The sequence below is a fragment of the Corvus kubaryi genome, unplaced genomic scaffold (genome assembly GCF_017639235.1).
Source record: "Corvus kubaryi isolate FWS band 111438036 unplaced genomic scaffold, C.kubaryi_AGA036_p1.0 69, whole genome shotgun sequence".
In the NCBI taxonomy this organism is placed as follows: domain Eukaryota; kingdom Metazoa; phylum Chordata; class Aves; order Passeriformes; family Corvidae; genus Corvus; species Corvus kubaryi.
This window is the reverse complement of record NW_024582057.1, coordinates 3,385,123-3,406,911: the sequence shown is the minus strand read 5'-3', so window position 1 is coordinate 3,406,911 and position 21,789 is coordinate 3,385,123. Positions and strand designations below refer to the sequence as shown.

The following is a 21,789-nucleotide window of genomic DNA, read 5'->3' as shown; positions in this document are numbered from 1 at the left end:
GAAGAGTAACAGAAAATAAGCCAGCAACACCCACTTCTAAAAGGAAAGAAAACAATAACCCCCAAACACTCTGCATCAAGTATTACCGAGACCAAATCTGATTAAACAATGAAATGATTACTAATTCTTTTGTGTCTTCTTATGCAGCAAATTGCCTTCTCCTTCATGTCTGCCAGCTCTTAAATATTTCTGAGGCACTCAGAAAATCAGGTAAGGTGTACGTTGTGCTTTACTAACCCCAGACAGATGTGTTCCACGACAATCTCCCACATTAGAGGTTAGTCTGACATGCCAATATCCAATGTTTTGTTCCCAGTCACTTTAATTCCTTGCTAAAGAGTAGTCAGTAAAAGTTTCACCCTTGAAGCAATAATTTCATCAAAAGATAGAAAGACAAAACACCAACTCCAACCAACACTAGTGATGAAGCTTGCATTCCCGAAGCAGAAATGATATGTAGTCTTGAATTATGATTATTTTATGCTACCTTAACCAACTCTGTATTTCCAGAACAGCTTTTAGTTAAAGGTAAGAAGTGCTATTAACAAATAATTAAAAGTGTAAGTAAATTATTAGTGATCAGACACTCCAAATAGAATAAATGGGTATCATTATACCCGTATCCATCTGAATGCTTATTCTCAAAATGCTGTGTCCTCCAAAGCTATTATTATTATTAAACTGAAACAGTAAGAGTCCCACAGTGAAATACTTGTGGGTCTTTTGGTTAGCAGTGATGATCAAACGCAAAGAAACTGAACCACTATATTCAAAACTCACGAGCACTGGGGGTTTTTAAACCACTGATATAATTTATGGCAGCAGAGCAAAACCTTATGGCAGGCATGATCCCCATGGACGCATCACAGTGCTCTCTGCGTCAGGGGAACTAGACCCCGGGCACCAATACTCACTCAGGATCCCATACAGGGACTTTGGGGTATCTCATTCGAAACTATGATAAAAAATCCCTACACAAACCAATGCAAACTGTGCAAATTGTGCCTGTATTAGGTGCAGCTATAATAATGCCTAAAAAATTTTTGGTCAAGTAAAGACACAGATGTGCTCAATTACTACAGATTAACTAAGCATTTACTACAGGAATTGACACTGTAGTGGGCGATAAACATAATGTGTTTTCAGCAATTTTCAGAAGTATTCCTACAAATTAATTTGCACACAAACATTTCACAGGATACAGTCAGCCAGCCATTCAGAAGCTAATTTATATTATGTACAATAATCAGCCTTTCACTGTGGAAGCAGCAGAATTAGTGAACTGGGTTCAGTCAGCTATTGACTCCATGGGCAAAGCTTTGTTTCCCAAGCCCTCCTGGAGATTATTCCTGCACCTGATATGCTTTATAGTTGAGGTAACTGGGGAGGTTTAATATGGACTGCAGAGTACTGAACCCTTTTGCTGTGTGCCAGTGTCTGGGAGATGAAGGCATGGAACATACATATATATATGTGCTGCATGTTGCAGAGCTTGTACTGCATAAAGCAAGTGACTGTGCATTCATAAAATCATCCAAAAAAAAGAGGGGAGATAGAAGTGAAAGGGAGAAGTTTTGTTTTGAGAAGGAGAAAAGGGAACCTTGCCAATATTGTGAACCCGAGCCAGCTATTCCAATGCAAACCTCATGTTGTTACATAGATCGTGTTTGGGAAGAGATGTAGTATTAATCAACTTTCTGGCATGGAGTATCCATTACTGTACAAAAACATTCTTGCTCTGGCTTTAATTCAGTTCTAAGTCACTGTGAAAACATTTATGTGGCTCTAAAACTGCGTTAAAGGACCCAGGCAATAATTCTTTTCCCCTCCCAGAGGAACTAAAACAACCTTCTACTTCCACAAAACACAGTATTTTAATACTGCCAATTGTTTTCCTTAAATGTTGGGTATGTTCTGACTTCCATAAATCATTCCCAGGGATAGAAGCTGTCTTCTGGAACCCCCCAACATGCTCTGCCTACTCAGAGTCAGGAGCAAAGAGGTACTTCAGAAGAAAAGGCCGGCACCACACCATATGAAAACATGTCCTATTGCTGTTTCCACACTTCCCTATCCCTAATGCAACACCACTCAATTTCTCAGTGGACAGCACCACATGAAAATTTCCATAGCTGCATGCTAGCAGGAGTCAAACAGGAGAGCCACGGCAGAGAGGTAACACTGAATTAGTTTCTGACACCATCAATAACACGGCTCAAACCCTGCGCGCACAGGAATATATTGGGCCACAGGGAGAAGTGTTATTGGTATGAGACACCGTGCCACCGTTTGCAAAAATTCAATACCAAGTGTCTCATCTCAGCACAAATTCATTACTCTCACCTAACCATTACGACACAAACAGCATCAAAAGGGTCACTCACTAAGCAGCAAGTCCATACAAGAAGTATCTGTCTGTTATCACGAGTCTCGCACCAGGATAACAATTCAATTTTTTTTTTTTGGAGCAACTTCCAGCTCCCCTATTCTTCTCCACAGGTCGTACATCTAGCTACTGAAAATCCGCAAATCCCCAAATGTGTTGTGCCTGATTTGCATATTTAAATATGCAAATTACTGCAAAACGGGTAATTTTCGTGTTACATATTTTTGCAGAAAAATTAAATGTGCAAAAATGTTTATTGCAACAATTACTGGTTCCATGGTCTTTCAACAAAAGGCTGTAAATCACCAAAATAATTGCCTACCCATTAACTATTGCAGCACTCTGCCTGAAATTTTCTCATTCTGCAAAAAATATTTTTCTTCTAAATGTTTACCTCTTCAGGATTAGTTTCACTAAAAATGATGCATAAGCCTCAGACTCTGTCTCATGTACCCACCCACAAATACCAAATTTAGTTAAAACCAAAACTAAATAAAAAACTGCAACCATAAATCAGAATTTTCTGACAACACACTCAAACAGTAATGTATGTAAAAGATGTGCCACTCAAGCCCAAGATACACAAACGCTGCACTGAACTACACCCTGAAATAAGAAAAAAGCCATCTACAATCTTTTCCTGCATCATCTTTGTACTGTTACACATGTAAGAAAATTACTCTGCTAAACTATCCATTGCAAATTGAGAAGCGAAATGTTCTTCTGCGTTTCTGGTAAGCGAGTAAGACAGCACTGAAGCAGGGTATAGTGTTTCTAGCAATGCTTGCTTTCTATGCACTACTGCCAGGTCTGTTTTGACATTTGAGCCTCAAGAGAGGAAAAAAAAGAAGCATTCACACAATTTTCTCCCCTGCTCATTTCAGGCAAAAGGCATGCAGAGCAATTTTTATCTCATGTTAACAAAACACAGCATGAACCAGTAACCATTTCTGACCCTGTAGGTTTGCTGGCACACTGGAGCTGGTTTGCTCCAGCTAAGGACACCAGACTCACCCTCCATGAAGAAATCTGGTTACAAGCAACGATGGTTAATTCTGTTTTCCTAAAAGTAAATTAGAACTTAATTGTCTGTCTCTGGCATCCAGAGACAAACAAGACATTCCCAGGTGTGCTGGCCCAGATGTGCACTCCCCTCTGCCTTTGAGCTGCTGTGCTGGTGTGAGAAATATGTAATTTTCCAATCATTCTTCCTGAGAAAATTAGCCAACTATTATTAGAGGAACTGTAGCCTGCTGCATGCAACGTCGAAGTTGTCTACACAACTGTATCTGTGTGTGCTGCTCTGCCTGAGGCACTTTTCCAAGCCACAAGCCCTTTCAAGTAGAGTAATGCCTATCCTCCTTTGCTCCTGAGATGGGACCGATAACCCAACAACTCTCCAGCTCCACCTTCCAGCTCTCTATCACAGCCTGCCTAGCAAAACACTTGGCACCTGCAAACACTTTTTTCAGGAGCCTGAAGAGAAAACCTTCCATTGTGCTGCAGAATAAAATCAAACTAGGATTTATTTAGTTGAGGGAAATTCAAAGAATTAAAGTTTACAGGAACAGAGACTTAAGCCTACCCTCTTACCTACAACTTGGAATTTCCTCTGAGCAGCAGAGAGATGCAATTTAGACCCAATACCTCCCTGGAAAGACTTGCACACTCCCTTTTACACACTCCCATGAGTGCAGGGGATAAACACTTCTGCCAAACATTTCACTTTGCTCTTTTAGAGCTGGATGAGTGTGCAGCACATCAGCAGTACTATGGAAGGAGGGTGAAAAGGCACGGGTAACAATTTGATGCTCTAAATGTATCTGTGTAAGCAGTAAGATTGGAAGGCAACAAGTCAGTTGAGCTAATTACTTCATCTTGTGCAGCAAGCTATGCCACGTGCTATACGTGCTTCCCATTCACACTCAGGCGCTCTCGATTGAGTTAGCTGTCCAAAAGGTGGCTCAACAGGCTCAGTTATAACAAACAGTTTGGTGTGCAACCTTAATAATGCCCCATATTGGCATCAGAAGAGGATATTGACAAATGACTTTGCCCAGAAAAGTTGTTCTGGCCCCCACTGAGTAGAAAGCAATCATTTGACACTGTCTAATGACATTAATCAAGCTTTGAACCTTTGTTGTTGTATGTCATAGCAAATGCTTAGCATTTTCAGGTCCAAAGTGCTTGACTACACATTGTATATTAAAAACAAAAGACTTTAATTCATTAAAAATAGACTCTCACGCTAGATTAAATTCATTTGCTGCACCCGTCCCTGGTCTGCCTTTGTGTGTGGTCTCATTTAAAACAGACACACATGAACCAGAACCTACTTTATTCACATGAAACAAAAATACTATTGGCTGTCAACCAACATAACAGACACTGAAGAATGGGAATACCCCTGGGTAAGGAAATTTTAATTAAAAAAAAAAAAAAAAAGAGAAGAAGAAAAAAAGAAATTACAATGATGAAGAAGAAGCAGCTGCCTTCTCTGGGAATTCCTGTTTCTTCACCTTTGTCAAAACATCTCACATTGTCTCCTATGTATTTTATAAAGGTCTTTTGCAGCTCTATTAAAGCAGCAGCTTCATTTACACTCTCTCTGATCTATATTGATTAAGATTATGAAGCCATTATATGGCTCATTATGTTTGCCTTTACTTACCCCCAATTAAGATTTCAGGTGTCTCCGGTTTTGAGCTAATTTCCAAGTGGCTGCCATCTGGGACATTCTCAAGGAACATGATCAGCTCCTTTTGCAGTGATATATCACATTTAAGGGAGCAGTTCTGTTACATGCAGCCTCATTTTCCATAAGCAGAGTTTTGTGCGTCTTATTTTGGGGGGGGTGGGTTATTTAGAAACCAATCCTAAGTGCCAAGTTTTGATCTATGGCTGGTAAAGCATTAAAGCTCCTGGTCACAGCTGACAGTTGAAATGCTATTAGGCATAACATCCCCTTGCAATTATCCACAAATCATTCACAAAAAGTGAGTTTTTGAGCTTGGGTGTGCAATAAAAACAGATTCAGATGCAGTAATGAAAAAGAATTTTGGCATATGCAACAAAGGCACCCTTTATAGAAAACTCCCTTTTGAAAGGCAGAGATGAGGATTAGCACAGGGAAGTAATTGGGATCTACTCATCTCTTCTTTGGAGCAAGGTAGCATGAAAGAACAAATAGAGAAGGCACAGGTCACCTCTCAAAAAGTGCACTGTAAAGAGACCTTCCTATCAGTCCTTTAACTAAGAGAAGAGCTGAAGGGGCAGTCACCAGAAAGAAAGATTTTCATGGAAAACTAATAGTGAGGAAGGGAACAGAGAACATAGGCTACATTTTGAAATTATGTCAGGCAGAGATGGCACAGAGGTGTTATGATACAAGAGCTCTTGCTGGAGCAAGAACCACATCACACAGGATGCTGGCAGGGGAGTATTACAGCAGGCTCTAGGAATTTTCAGCATGGCTTTAAATGTTCCATTATACACTAGGTAATCCTGCAATAAGCATGGATCCATTTTTCAAGATATGGCACAAGGACATCATGACACAATTACTGTGTAATTAATGCAGCTTTTGCTGATTTGCAGAGAAATAACTGACTTGAAAAAGTTTCTTCCATAAAATCTTTCAATCAACAACATGAATGCAGTATCAACCCACTGCAAGTGTGGTCTCAATACCACATGAGAGAAATTAAGTATTGCCCCTGACACGTGTTTTGATAACACTTATGAATGCTTATATTTAACTTTGATAAAGTCATTCTCAATTAAACATCAGTCTCAAAAAAGCCAGAGAGAGTGACTGTGTGTCTATACGTGTGTGTGTATACATATATATAAATATATATATACATAAATATATATGTAATATATATGCATATATGTGTGTGTGTATACATATATAAAAATATGTCTCACAGAATCATAGGATTTTTTAGGTCAGAAAAGACCTTTAAGATCATTGAATCCAACCATAAACCTAAGATATCCAAGTCCACCACTAAAGCATGTCCCCAAGTGCCACATCTACATGACTTTAAAATACCTTCAAGGGACAGTGACTCAGCTACTCCCCTGGGCAGCCTTGACAACCCTTTCAGTGAAGAAATTCTTCCTAATACCTAATCTAAATCTTTCCTGGTGTAACTTGAAGCCATTTCCTCTGGTCCTATTGCTTGTTACACGGAGAAGAGACTGACCCCCACTTCAGTATATATGTGTATATGTGTATACAATTCCAGCCCTGCGGTAGTTCTGCCACAGAGAGAGTACAGGTTGTCAGAATAAACAGGTTAAAGTGTAAGATGCTAACACTGCATCTCACTCCACCACTTTTTCAATCAGATCCAGAAGAATGGACAAGGTTTGAGCACATTCAGCACATTTCTTTACTAGGGAGTGCAGGAGAACAGCACTACTTAGGACCTACCTTGCCCATTTGGTACATGTTTATGCGTTTTTCCTTTCCTAGGGGTTGACTGGCATGATGATGAAGCATTGTTTGTGGCTGTTTTTGTGTCCTCTGTCTCCTCCTCCTCCTCTTCTTCATCCTCATCATCCTGAGAGCTTCCAAAATATACCATGTTGCTGGGCAGGGCTGGAGAACCTGATCATTATAAAGAAATGGCTCATTAGCATCATTACATTCACTTAACGCACTAACCATATTGATCATAACCTACTTCAGTGTCATGCACAGCAAGGGAAGAGTGGGACTCGGAGCTGGAAGGTCACACCAGTGCATGGCTAACTAGAGGGTTTTTATTTATTAGTTTTTACCAACAGGATATGCATGTGCTTGAAAAGCAGGGTTCTCCCCCCCTTAAGCACATTCTATTCATACTTCAGACAATCAGTCTTGCTACAAGCCCTAATTAATAGCTCTGTGTATTCAGAAAAGGACTAATGCACATGCTTAATTTCAAATTCATGCTCAAGTGCCTTGCTGAAGTCTTAACACATAACTGGAAGCTTACAGCTTTTCCAAACAGAAGAAAAATGAGCAAAAAACCAATCTGCACCACAGAGGTATTTTGAAGTTATCATTACAATAAAGCATCAGCATTTAAAGTTCACAATACTTTGCAGACCTCCACAATATTGTACACAATGTTTTGCAGTATTCTGCAGTAAGAAATAAAGACAAAACCCAGGACATTGAGAAGCTTATTTGCCTAGCAGACTCCTGGGAAGGGAGAAAAAAGAGGAAAGGCCTTCTGATTCCCTGTGTGCTCCTCTTGAGGATGTTGCTTCTCATCTCTTGATTACTTCCCATGACACTCCCATGATTTTTAAATGTACAAATACTGCTGACAACTAATGGGCACCTTCCCACGTGCCCGATATCACTTTCTACTTCAAAATTAGTCTCCTGTCTATTCCCTGCAGGGACAGGTGCCCTAGGAGCCTTCCACTTACTCCCAAAGAAAAAATTTTGGTAAAGAAAGGGAAAAAAATATAGTCAGCACACTTGGATAATAGCAACTTATCACTTCAATTATTTTCCTGCAGCTAAATAAAACAAAAGGACTAAGAGAACTGGGCTAGAGACCAACACAAAGTAGTGGCTATTTGGCTGGTGCTTCCTTAGGAAGCACTTCTGGCTTCAAGCTCTTCAGAACTGCAGTTCTGTGTTTTGTTTGGTTTTGAGCTGTTGGTGTTGCCATTGCCAATAATTAACTAAAGCTTATTTTTTGGTTGCATATTTTCCGCTTCCACCAGGTTTGTACAAAACACTCTTCACTATAAAAATTACTTTTTAATTAATGAATTACCTAAATGTGGAACAAAAACTGGGATAGGCTGTTTCTGATATGAATCATTCATTCTTAAGTATACTGGTTTTGATTGGGATGGAGTTAATTGTCTTCATAGTAGCTGGAACAGGGCTGTGTTTTGGATTTGTGCTGGAAATAAGGTTCATAACACTGAGATGCTTTAGCCATTGCTGAGCAGTGCTTGCATGGTGTCAAGGCATTTTTTGCCCCTGTTTTTCATGCTGCTCTACTAGCAAGCAGGCTGGGGTACACAAGGAGATGTGAGGGGACAGAGCCAGAACAACTAGCCAAAGGGATAATCCAGACCATAGGACACTGTTCTCAGCAATAAGAGCTGGGGGAAGAAGGAGGAAGGTGGGGACATTCAGTGTTACAGCATTTCTATTCCCAGGTAACCATTTTATGTGTTGGAGCCCGGCTTCCTGGGGATGGCTGAACACTTGCCTGCCAACAGTGAGTAGCAAATGAATTCCTTGTTTTGCTTTGCTTGCAGCTTTGCTTTGCGTATTAAACTGTCTTCATCTCAATCCATGAGTTTCCTTACTTTGACCCTTCCAATTCTCTCCTCCATCCCACTGAGGGCTTAGCCCCTACCTGTAAAGAAACTTGCTTTTGGCCTCTCTAGCAGCCCCTTTGGAATGGTGGCTGCCTCAGGGGCAGAGAGAACTCCTCACCAGCATCCTGTGCTATGTGTGAGTGGTAGCCCTGGGGCAGCCAGGAGAAACACTACAGCAGCATTGAGGGCAGGATGATTCTTCCCCCCCAAACAGTGTATTATTCCATCCAACCTAGACAGAAATGTATGGAGATATATGGTTATCCTGGAGGAAAAGGCTTTTGCATGCCACAGTTCTTATGTTTACATAGACTAATGATCAAATTAAGACTGCTGACATATTTCACGGCATGGAAGCTGTAGCAACTTACAGAAACAAAAAACCTTCACATTTTTTATGCAAGCCCAGAACTTTCTGGCACACTCTAAGCAATCAAACATAGTAGGTAAGAGGTGTTGAGAGGCACATTAATTCTTCTACTCGTAGGGGAGTGGTAAGTCTCAACAGCAACTAACTAGAAGACTCTAAAACAGCTACTCTAGGACAGTGCTGTCTGAAAAATAAATGAGTTTTTCTTCCATCTAGTTACCCAAGCGTGTAGTATGGATTCAGAAACTGGATGCAAGTGCATCTGCTCTTATCAGAATCTGAATCTGAAGTTTGACACCATCTGAGACCACTGTGCACTGACAAATGATGGTGTAAAAGAACCTTACTGTTAGGAACCCTCAAAATTAGATTCAAACACATACTGAAATCTCCCTATCATAATTAGAGAAATACTCAAGAAAATGTATCCTTCTGAGACACTTAAAATAGGAGTTCAGATACAGTGTCTGTTCTCTGAGCTTCACCTTCCTTAGAATTCCACATCTCTGAGCTTTTTTTTGGCAGCTGCTTTTAACAGCAACCAACAAAAATGTATCATCTACAATGCAAATGTTTTTATTACAATAGCAATCTTTTTTTTTCTTCTTAAAGCACAGAATAAAATACAGTACTGTGTAATTCTGTTTAGAAGGGAGCAAGAGTCTTACCCAAGTTCAAGAGCAGGCACAAACTTCACCTAACTCCTGGTATTCAACTGCTGTAATCTCAGTGCATAAATCTTCTGTCAGAATGACAGTTTTTAATTCTTTCCAATCGAGAACTACAAACAACAATGGTTAAACTGCATTCCTGGGACAGCTGGGACTGTTTGGGAAGTACATTTCCAGAGAAGTTAGACTAGCAACATCCAATAACACAGAAGAGTCCCGCTAACCCTGACTTTATTGATCTAAGTGCTCTGCAATATGAGACCTTGGAGAAAAGCTGGCATTCAGTCTGGGTCTCCTCCCCTCCTTCCCACCAGCTTTCCCTACATATTTATTAAACTTGACTTGCCAAACAGAAAGAAAGAAAAAAAATTCTGGACTTGCGTATTTTTGTTCTATTTAAGCATTGTTATGGATGGAAGACTCTGAAAGAAATTTTAGCGCTCTGAGTTTTCTTGCTTAATTTTTGTATTTGAACTATTTTTATCCTCATCTTTTATAATACTGCTTCAGTTCTGGAATAGCCTCAAATAATTTGTTCACAACTATGTGTTAAACTAGTTAAAACCACTTTCACTTTAAGCCTATGTAGCTAAACATGTCCAAAAGGCTGAGAAAACACTGGTTTAAAATATTGAAACGGGCTGCCCAAGCTCAAGACACTGCAAATTCCCTTTATGAGCAAACTGAAGGGAAGACATGCCTGTAAGTACACTGTGATATCATTCAAGCTAAAAGAATGACCATCATGTTTATTAAACAACATCTAAGGTGAGAGTGGTTTATGTGCACTGCTGGTTTACACCAAACAAAGAGCTTATAAGCAACACCCCTAAAGCCCCTCTTAACAGAAATAATACTCAGAATTCTCATGACTGAAGAACTAATGAAACTCATATGAATGAAACTGCACTGTGAAGAGTGGAAGCTATGTGATCACTCACCTTCTTTAATAATGATTCCTGTCCTAAATATCCTTCATTCTCTCTGAGATCAGATAGGGATGTGTATACAATGCCACAGCCTACCTGTACAGGGGACCCCATTTGTTACTCAAAGCTACTGATTTATATAACAATACTAAGAAGCATTACTGTAGCCATGAATGTTCAAGACCACTGGAAATATGAAGAAGAATGTGCCCTCAAGAGCCAGTTTGTTTTTTCCAACTGTATCAGATGGTCAAATAAAATACATTGCCCTTCCTCAAAAACCTGGCCAGTCTTCACTGCAAGTTAAGACCATGGTGGTTTTCCTTACAGACAGACTGTTGAGAGCTGTTGCTCTCAGGTTACTCCCTGTGTAACAGTTATTTACCATGAAAATGGTGTATGACAGCAAGATGATAAAAGCCCTCCAAAATGACATGAGAGTAAGGAAAACCGCAGGTTCAGCAGACACATCTGTACACACACATTCACAGAACATACAGTTGTAGGGGCTTCCCTGATATGTAAAATTTATGGATCACTACTCTCCTTGTTTGTCTCTTCCTGGACACACTCAATAACAGAAACCTATGGGGCAGCTATGTTGGTTCCTTCTTGCACATATTTGCCAGCCAGGCAGCAAGAGTAAAGATGAGTAAACATCCCTCCTCTTCCTCTTGCTCTCCCCAGCACAAAAGTGTGATTCTCAGAACCTACCAAGGGTAAGATAAAGAGTGACACTGGAATTAATAACCAACAGCAAAAGAGAAGAGCGGCAATGCTGCAAATAAAGGGCAACATCTGTGCCTGGGAGGTGGTGCCTGCCAGGTCTCAGCACTCTAGGTATACAATTCCCCACTTCCTCGCTTTCCATCCCCAAGAAAACAGCAGAAAAATCTGCAAGAGAGAGTTACGAGAGCCTGTGGCTGTATCAAATTTTACAAGTCTCCTTCTGTGCTGGGAGCCCCCACGCTGTGCAGGCAGCTGCTACCATGGGCACTGGAGCACATGAAGTGGAGAGTAGGGAGCAGCCCTCCAGAGCTTGGGGAAAGCACACAAGCAGCCCTCCACCCTGAGAAACCCACTCTGCCACATACCCCATCAGCAGATGCCTGAAAAGCCCACTCACTCAGCAAATCTGATGGCAACCTAGAAATTAAATTTGACTTGTCACCACTCATTTAGAAGACATTTCATGCAAGGAACCATCTAGACTGTTGGTGGCTGTGTGGACATTTTTCTTGGCATCAAACATGGCCTACAGAACATCTACCAGCATCTGGCCTCTTCTCATTCATTATTCCTGTGCCACCACCTCAACTGTGGCAGTGTAATTTTTTTGTGGGGCCATGTGGTGAATCAGATCAGGGAACTGATTCAGATTAAAATCCCAGACTAAGGAAATTAAAGTCCATTAATAAATGCTGTAACTGTAATGTAATGTTACAAGCTCTGAAGAAAAGATTTGGAAAATTTCTATGCACACTTTTACTTATTGAATGTGTAGCATAATATATCACTTTATGTTATTAAACAAAACATTAAATGCAGTATGTTTCCAGTCTCATGTAGGACCTGCATGTTTTACATTCTGTCCTGATGATGCCTAGGAGGCACACAATTCCTAAATGCTTCCCCCCCATGCCCCAAGACAGCTGATTTGTTTTGCAGCCAACATTTGTATAAAAGCATATGCTATCACCAAAGATCTGGATGGGGCAATTGCAACATGTTGGGAAGGAAGGAGAAGCTGTGGCAGAAGGAGTAAGCTGTAAGAAAGGCTGCAAACTGCAGCAGCAGCAGAGTAGAAGGGAGGAGCCCAGATGTGCTGGGGCTGGAGAAAGGTGAGTGGTAAGAGGTATGCTAGCAGATGGACACAAGCTGCAGGAGCAACGGGAGAAGGGAGATACGGAAGGGATAATTGACATGAAATAGTAACAAATACAGTAAAGTGGAAAGGACATTCCTGTTAAGGCTGCTCAATACAAGGCATCCATCTGATAGTGCAGTCAACCTGCTGCCCTGATGCAGACATGTGCCACTCGCCTTTTCTTGCTTAACAACTCTCACAGTTGAGAGCAGAGAAGCCATGGCCAAAGCCTGGCAGCAACCTGGAGGGAACTTCCTAGCCCTCTCCCCCTCCTCCAAAACACTGGGGAAAGCCCAAATCACCAAAGGTGGACCTCATAGTGAGATTTTGAAAGCCTAACAAATTTCCATGGCTGACTAAGGGATTGCAAGCCATACAGAAAGTTTGGACAGCTGACACAACCCTAGGTACCCTCTCCTCACCAGTATGAGAGCTCCTAGGATTGGATACTACTGCGTGTGGCAAATCTTGAGAGAATCATTAATGATGAGTTGTTTTTCTTAAAACCACTCATCTAGGTTACAATGACCTATGAATTATTACAAAAAGGGAGGACAATCAGCTCTTTTAAAAAACTAGATTTGAAGTATGTTTGGCAACTGTTTCCAGATACTGATATTGAAATTCTCCCTTGAATATTTTTGTCTTTCCTCCTATTGTGAGAGCAACACAAAAGAAAACTTAACTATATAGGAAAAACGATTACCACAACTACACACAAAGTGTGGCCTAATGCATATGAAAGAATGACAAATGTATTTCATGTCCTCTATTACAACAATTTGGTGCTTATACAACAATAAGTACACAGTAAAATATGTGGGGTTTAAGTCATGGTGCTACTTTTAGCAATTTCCTAGGAAAGATGTCACCCTTTGCATGTGCAAAATTCAGGCTCACTACTAACAGTAGGCAGAATTGATGCTTTTGCAGCCTGTACATACAGATGTGTTGACCTCAGCAGCAAGTGCCTGATTAATAGAATAAACTATACTCTTTTTCAGCCATTTTATTTGACTGATGATGTTATTACTTTTTTTTTTTGGACAAATGTGTAGTTTTCCCTCCTAAATTATGGTTTTGTTTCTCATTAAATTACATTAACTTTTGTCTTGGACTAGCTAAACATGTTAAAAAAACCCTCTGAATTTGGATCTGAAGAGTGGAATCAGAAGTATGGAAAGTGCATATGCTTTGCCAAAAATACTATTTCATTACTCTTCAGAATTAGCTGGCAGTGTTTCTGCAGTATTTACTGAAGTACAAACCAAATGTTTTCATCTGGACAGGATTCAAACTCTGGTATGTTACAACCACAACAAAAATCATCTCAGTCCAAGAGCCTTCTCTGTAATTTGGACTGTGGTTTCTGCAAAATTGGAGGATTCTTCTCCATGAATTATTTACACCAACTCCCCCTGTAGCTCCTCTCTTTTTTTCCCCCTAACAATTAAACATAACCCAGATGTGCTTTGGAAAAATCTTAAAACAATTTAAGACATCAGAATGATTTAAGCACAGGGCAGGTCAAGGTATGCGGGACTTCAGCCCGCCCCAGAAAAGCACACAGCATGCCAAGCCCTACAGTGAGCCACGTTCAGAGGTTTGGCTTCTCTGACACACAGCCCCATTTTGTGGCTGAATGCAGGTGGAAAAACCTTGCCTCTCAAATGCTCCTGATGTGCTGGCATCTCAATGCTTAACATTTAGGGCCTGCTTCTCATTTATTATATGTCCTATTTATTATGTTTTGGCAGGACAACGCCAACTCCCTGAAGTGCAAATATATGTAATTTATGCCTGCACCTTATGGTAGTTTTAACAAGCCAGGCTAAAGGAATACAAACTGCATAAACTCTATAGGAAAGAGCAATTGCAGTTCACTTGTGTGATTCCACCTGCAGGAACAGTCCCAGAGGGAGCTCCTCAGTGCCTGAGCAAGAGGGAAGAAAAGGCCATCCCAAATACAGAATTAAAACAGAGCTCCAACTCTTCCCTCTGCTGCCACCGTATGAATCACAAGGTGCCACAGCGAATTTATCGACTAGTGCAGCAACATAAACCCCATTTTCTTCTCAGTCTGTTCTTCAAACTAGTAGAGCTAAACCCAAAAACCTAAAGAAAATTCTTCCTTTTCTAGGGAAATGGAGCAAGGGTGAAGAAATGAGCGAGTATGCAGGAAAAAAAAAAAAAAAAACAAAGGTTGACTTTCCAAACTTAGCAAAACACTCCAGAGTAACAGAGTACTCAAAATTTTAAAAAACCAAAGGAGTGCTTCTCACATTTATAATTTGTATCTGACAATCCCAAAATAATTTAACTCCACCAGCCCGAATAGATTTTACAGTGAACCTCAAAACCAACCCTTTCCACATGCACTTCAAACCCCAACTTCATGTTCCCTTCCACCAAGAACAAAACAAATATTGAAGTTTCAAACCACTGTGATGCCATTCCCAAAAAGCTACCAGGCAGTGTTTCATACCCAAGAGATCCTGGGCCCCACCCCTAGCACAAAATCAGTCATTTGGGTAACACTGAACCTATGGCATATTCCCAGGTTAGAGAAACAGGCTCAGAGGTTTTTGCCTGGGATGAAGGGCAGGAATTGCCTTTGCCAGAATACTTTACATTCCCCAACTGGGCAGTGAGCTTTTGAATTGCTGCTGCCATGGCAGGACTCAGATTTTATGCCAGTAGCTCATCCATAATCAATGTCCAGCTATATCAATGCCTATATACAGAGTTAAATATTTATCCTCATTTTACAAAAAACTAAGCAACTCGCTGAGGGATTCAGAGTGAATCTGTGGCAAATACAAAAGCTAAACCTCAAGATCAGTCTCCCTTTTCAGTCAGTAAACTGCATCCTGTGGCTTTTTGCAGGGGTAGATATTGGGGTCATTGACATCAGAAAGGGCTCAAAAACTGGAAGAAACTTTAATTCAGCTCTAGTACTACACACAGGATACTCTATCTTACTTCATTCAGCACCTCTTCCCATCTCTTAAATCTCCCGGTAGGCACACACTGACATGAAATTGCATCTTCCACTGGAACGGATGCCTGGCGGTTTGGCACTCCAGCAGCACTCCATTCCCTTGGGAAGAAATAATGCCATGGTGGTGGTCACCAGGCTCTTCTCTCTGTACTTCACACATGTGCTGTTCACTGTGAGCCTGTATAATCACTTCTCCCTGCCAACACTGATTAAATTACTCTTGTCCTAAACCACAAGAGTTGCTTGATAGCTCATGTTCCACAGGTGGCCTAAATGGTTGCACATAAGAGAAGTATCTAATATTCTACACTTCAATGTTACTCCTAACTTTAAACCAGAAATTTTTGAGATTACAGTTACGAAATACAAACTTATTTTTATTAAAGGATTTGTGCAATTAAAATTCAGCACCCTAAAGTTTATTCTTGGATTTTTCAATCCATCCTAAAATTTTAGTTTCAAATACTAAATGATTTAGTAATGAAATCAATTACAATTTTTCTTCCAGTATTTTAAACTAATTATTGCATGTCTGCATGTTTTAATGCTATTTTGGATTTATAAAAACTAACCCAGACTTCAAAGAAGCTCATACTTTTGGATAGTGTCAGCATTTCATTGCTTTGCTTCCACCCTAATCAAGTTGCTGTGCCGTTCAATCTGCTTACTCTGATGTGGTGAGCAAGTCTCCACGGTGCCAATGGCTGGTGCTTCAAGAATGTGACTGATCCAAGTCAGCAGCTCTCCAAGTACCGCACACGTTGATTACTGTACCTATTGACACTGAACTAACAGCAAACATACCTTTTGCCTTGCTGAAAGATAGGCAAATTAACAGTTGTTTTCTAACATGCCATAAATTAAGAGCTCCCAAGTTTTGGTTCTGGGGGCTCTCCCATTGTAATCGAAAATCTCTGCAGGTATGAACTGACACAGTCAACCTCTCCTATCAGGACTCAAAAGAGAAGACTGGGATCAAAGGCCCCTAAGCCTTTCTACCGCCCAAATATAGGTGTTTAAAAGAATAAAAAGCCTGTTTAAGAGCACACTGCACTACAAGTTAGAAGTTACTGAAGTTCACACAAACATGATATAGTGAAAATTTTTATTTGGACTTTGCCCAATTGCAACAAATCATCAGATTATTAAGTCAAAACAGCATTCAAAGAAAAAGAACAACCACATGTTTTGCAGAATAGAAGAGCCTGAAAACTCAATTTGTGAGATCTCAATTAAACCATCTTTATTTAGGAATCCCTGAAATTCTCTAGCATGTAACTCCCAGAGGCTCAGCTTAATTAGAAAACTGATCATGGGAAAACTTCTTAAAATGTAGTCTCCTAATCACAGCCTTCCTGTTACCACCTTTTGCCAAAGATCTATTGCTCACAGGGAGTTGTTTCTCCTTCCTCCTCTAGTCTGATATTTGACTCACGCTATTTTAACCTCTAAATAATTACAAAGAGCAGAGGTAACTTAAATGCACTGTAACAGAAGCTATTAAGAAAAATATGATCAGAGGCAGAAAACACAGTAGAAGTGAGAGCTGTTGTACAACCACACAGAGATGACACACTCGTATCTACACACTGCTGAAAGATGATACTAATTATGCCTCTGGCAAAGGGCATACAGGCTCCTTCAAAGAAGCTATTAAAGATAAGAACACTGCAGACAAACACTTCAGAGATATCTGCATTATTCCCTTCCTTGTGTTGAAAATTCTAGGTCACAATTTAATAAAATACAAAAAAGAACCCACCAACTTTTTTAAAAGGAGGATTTTAAAATAATAGAAAGCAGAGGAGCCTTGCCAAGTTTGGTCAGTTTAGAAATGTATTCCAAGGTGCTCAGATATTCATCAACTGTTACAGCTTTTTCACTGTACTCCACTTACCTTTAAAAAGTAATTAGTACAGTGTATTACCGAATCAAGAGTTTGAAAAACAAACTAATTAAAAATATGTCTAAAGCTTTAGTGTTCTGGATAATGAAACCAAGCAGGTTATCTTGGTTAAATTATTTCCCTTTGAAATTACAGGATGCTAATGGAGTGGCAGGGGGAGTTAAAATTATTTGTATCATTAGATTTTCTTACACATACCAGGACAGGTAAATGGTACTTCTTCTCCTAAGTATGGGACCTTATGCATGTCAAGGGCCTTCCTTCCACACTGTAGCATGATAGTATTGCTCCTTCACTGACAGAATTCAGCTGCTCCCACTCAAAATAAACCCCGCAAGAACAATGAAGAGTGAACCTCTAGTGGTGACAGGATTATTACCTTTCTCTGTTTAAAACCAGAAAATAAAAGTACACACTGACATGTGAATTCATGGTGGAATTTGGTCAAAGGCTGGACTTGGTGATCTTGAAGGTGTTTTCCACCCTTAATGATTCATTATTCTATGGTGTGACAAATTTATGCTCTGCTTCTGACACCGCTGGGGGGTGTGGTGGGACAAGGACAGAGAAGACCACTCAGTTGCATTCCCACCAATCCTGGGAAAGACTCCTTTGCCCAATAAAAGACTTTGATTGTGAATCCAGGGACTATATCACCAGAGCATTTTGAAGGACTAGGACCTAATATAGTCCTAACTTAATTTTTTTTTTTTTAATTAAACAAACATGGCGATTTACTGTTCTGGATCTTATCACTACTACACTTAAGATTTTTGAAGTGCTGAACAACAACCCTGTGAGTGTGTTCTTATTTCCGTGCAATTGCATGTTGCATTTCATCATCAAAGAACAAAAAGACAAGGCTGGACACATGCAGCTGGACAGAAGTCAGAACAACCACCTGTTGTGGTGCAACAGTTCTGAAACCTTCAACACTTCAATAAATAATAGAACGGAGGCTCCAAATCAAAATAAATCCCTTCCAAAAAATTCCAAGTCTTCCCTATGCAGGGTCTTCGTAAGCTACTGGCTCTTCCCTCTCCAAGCTCACTAGGCACCACCAGAAGAGTAGAATCCAACTAAGCCTGCCAGTGCCCTGGAAAGCCACTTGTGGGACCTTTCTGGAGCTGGATGTACCATCACACTGCTATATGAACTCCCTACAAGCATTAGCAACCAGCTTCCATCTCCTTTTTCTGAAATAGACACATCAAAAGAGACAGCCACCTGGAGCTAAACATTCCCAGAGGCCATATGGACACAACCTCAGGCAGCCAGGACCTCTTGAAGGACACAGTAGTTCAGGCACACAAGCCAGAACGATGAAAATACAAGTATGAACAACCCAGTCCTCCCTCCAAGCCACAGCACTCTCCTGATCCTGCACAGAGAAGGATCCAGGTAGCTGATGTCCAAGAAGATTCCCCCACCTCTTTTTAATTGGCTCTTTTCACGTTTTATACAGGGGTGATGGAGTAATAAGCTTGTGGGGGTGCTGAAACAGAAAGCTGACAGCTTTCCCTTTCTGCTTTTCTTCAGACTGTTTAAGCACACCAAGAACTTGCTATGTGTGGCACTCAGAGCAGACTTTCCCTCGTGGTTTTTAACATAATTGTAATTGTGATCTTGCCGTCTGAATGCATGTGTTGTCAGAAATGTACGAGTACTCCTGCATACTGAAGAAATTAGGAATGAATTGGAAGTTCTTAACTGACAGTACAAAACATCAATTATGCCACAGATGAATAACAAAGAAGAAAATTATAGGTGCAAGAGCTAAACAGACATTGATTTAAATAAAAATAATAATACTTTAAAAAATTTTTTTAAAAAAACCAAACCAACCAACCAACAACAACAAAAAAAACCCCAACAACATGAAGCACTGGAATACGACTAAAGTACCCATGCTTCCCATTTGCATTGCTAAACCAGAATGCTAAGAGAGTGCTAAGAGAGTAGGAAATGAAAGTGGAGATAAGTGACACCCCCACACAGGTTGCCTTTCTATAAGTGCAAGTGCCTTCAAAGCTATAAATAACACATGCTTAGTTAGCAAGCAGTGGAAACAAGTGTGTGAATGCAGCCACGTGTACTCACACAAAGACACACACACACAACCCCATCTGACTCTTCTCACCAACAACTGTGGCAGTTGGCCCAGATCACAGCAGTGACATGCTGCCAACAGACTGATCAACCTCACACTAAATTAGAAATACATTTCCACAGATTATATTTCAGAGGACCATGATGCCACTTTAAACTCCATTAGATTCTGCTCCTTTCCATCCTTTAAACAAACACAAAGGCTAGCAAATCACCCTCCTCTATCCCCTCCACCCACCCACTTTACCAGAGGTCCCAAAAGGATGGAGGCTCCATACTGGATGTGAATCAAGTTGGATAAATTAGCAACCAGTCTAAAGGTACCACTAGCCTAAAATCGTATAGAAGAAAAATGAAATCAAACCACACTGCATTAAGGTGAGAAAGCCTCAGCAGGAAGCTACGGGTGGTGTTGATCACAGCTGTCCACAGATGCAACAGAGACCTACGAAAGGGGAACTCCAACGCAAGCGCTGAAAGATTCAGCCCACTAGGTAAGACTTTTGCAGACAAAGCCTATCTGTAACAAATGCACACCCTTTCAGCAGGTAATGGGACAAAAAACCAGCAAAAGGCATCATTCCAGCACAGAGGACGGAGCAGTGACTAAGGAGACAGGGAAAGCACCTATAGAGAAACATACCGCAAGAGATAACATGACCATCGGGGGATTAAACTGAAAAATGCTATCTTCAGTACATGACTTGGGACACAGGGCCATGGAAAGTCCTAAGAAAAATGACCACTCAAGTAACATCTCCTTCTCTAGCTTAATCTAGACACTGAGCTGTACCTCATGCTCAGGCCCCCCAAGTTCGACATGCAGGCTTGCAGACACACAGCCCATTGATCCCAGACACACCACACAGCTCCAGCCAGGCTCAGGCACCTGTTACTGTGAGGTGATTCAGGTATCTCACTCCACAATTTCAGATGTGTCGTTTGTACTTGGGTTGCTGAGAGGAGAAGCTCACCTATTTTAACTATCAACACAGGAATAATGCAGCTCTTGAGGTGGACAAGAACAATGGCAACCCCTCCACCCACTGTCAGATGAAAAGCCTGACTCAGATTGAACAATAAAGGACAGTGAGTAGGCAGAGAAGGGGAATTTCCAAGAAGATTTTCTCCTCTTGCAGGAACAAGTACACAAGCAAGTTAAGCACTTCTTCAGTTTATAGTCAGACAAAACAAAGGAGGATGGGGAGGACTTAAGAGAGCTAGACAAAAACCTATTCAGGGTATCAGAGAGCCAAGCATAAAAGAAATTTCTTTTTGCACTATTACCAGGCTCATTTTATTATCTTTAGAACCATGAACTCGAATGCTCCTGCTGAAGAATTGCTGAGAGCTGAAATGAACGCAATACATTCAAGTGCAGCTCCAGTACATTTGTCTGGCTGTTGCTTGGTGTGCAGCGCTACAGCTCCTTCTGTGAATGAGACTGTGCCCCAGGGCTGCTGCAAGACACCTACCTCGAAGACAGAGGAAAGTGAGAAAATCTTCTGTCTTGGGCTTCCTTTTGGAGAGGTCAGAAATCTGAGTGACAGGAGGGGGTAACAACGGCTCCACTATCTTTATTGGAGTTGTGCTGGGACTGTTTGGCTGGGACTGAGCAAACTTCCTTTGTGCTTGCAGCCTTGGCCTGTGGAAACAAGAGCACATCAGAAACATGTTAGGCAGAAAACATAAAAATTCACCTTTTAGAAGAGAGAGACAGAGACCTGAATCCATCTCCTACCAATACCAAATCCCCTGGGTCAATTATGAAGACAGTATTTTATTTGTTTTATCCTTTGGTATCTTCTGCTACAATTTGGAAAACCAGAAAGGGAACAGCTTGACTGTAAAATCTGTGACTACTGTTTCATATGTTCTGAATGTCTTCTTGCACATGATACAATTACAGTTTACCATTCACTTATTTGGAAATTAAATCTGTATTTTGCACCATGAAAATGTCTTTTTTTTTTTTGTTAAGTGTTAGTGCTCATTGCTTTCTGTTTTTAATTAATTTACAAATTAGGTTTATTTTAGCCCCATTAAGGTTTTAATTTATTCCAATCTGCTAGAATCTTATTTCCATAAATATGTAATAATAGATAAGGTATATATATTTGTGCCCAGTTCTTAAAAAAAAAATCAAAACCTTTAGGAGAAGATCTTTTTGACAGGGAAGACATCAGGTCAAAACCTTTAGATTTT

The 21,789-nt window shown here is 40.5% G+C and overlaps 1 protein-coding gene across 2 annotated transcripts in view; it reads right to left on the bottom strand.

The window, feature by feature from the left end:
• JARID2 (jumonji and AT-rich interaction domain containing 2) overlaps window positions 1-21,789 on the bottom strand; it is a 213,795-nt gene that overhangs the window by 40,229 nt on the left and 151,777 nt on the right. For both annotated transcript variants that reach the window (XM_042049152.1, XM_042049151.1), the window contains exons 4-5: window positions 21,060-21,229; window positions 6,828-7,004 (exon numbers count right to left, since the gene is read on the bottom strand). In XM_042049152.1, coding sequence (XP_041905086.1) covers window positions 6,828-7,004; window positions 21,060-21,229 — 347 coding nt within the window. The remainder of the gene's footprint in view (window positions 1-6,827; window positions 7,005-21,059; window positions 21,230-21,789) is intronic.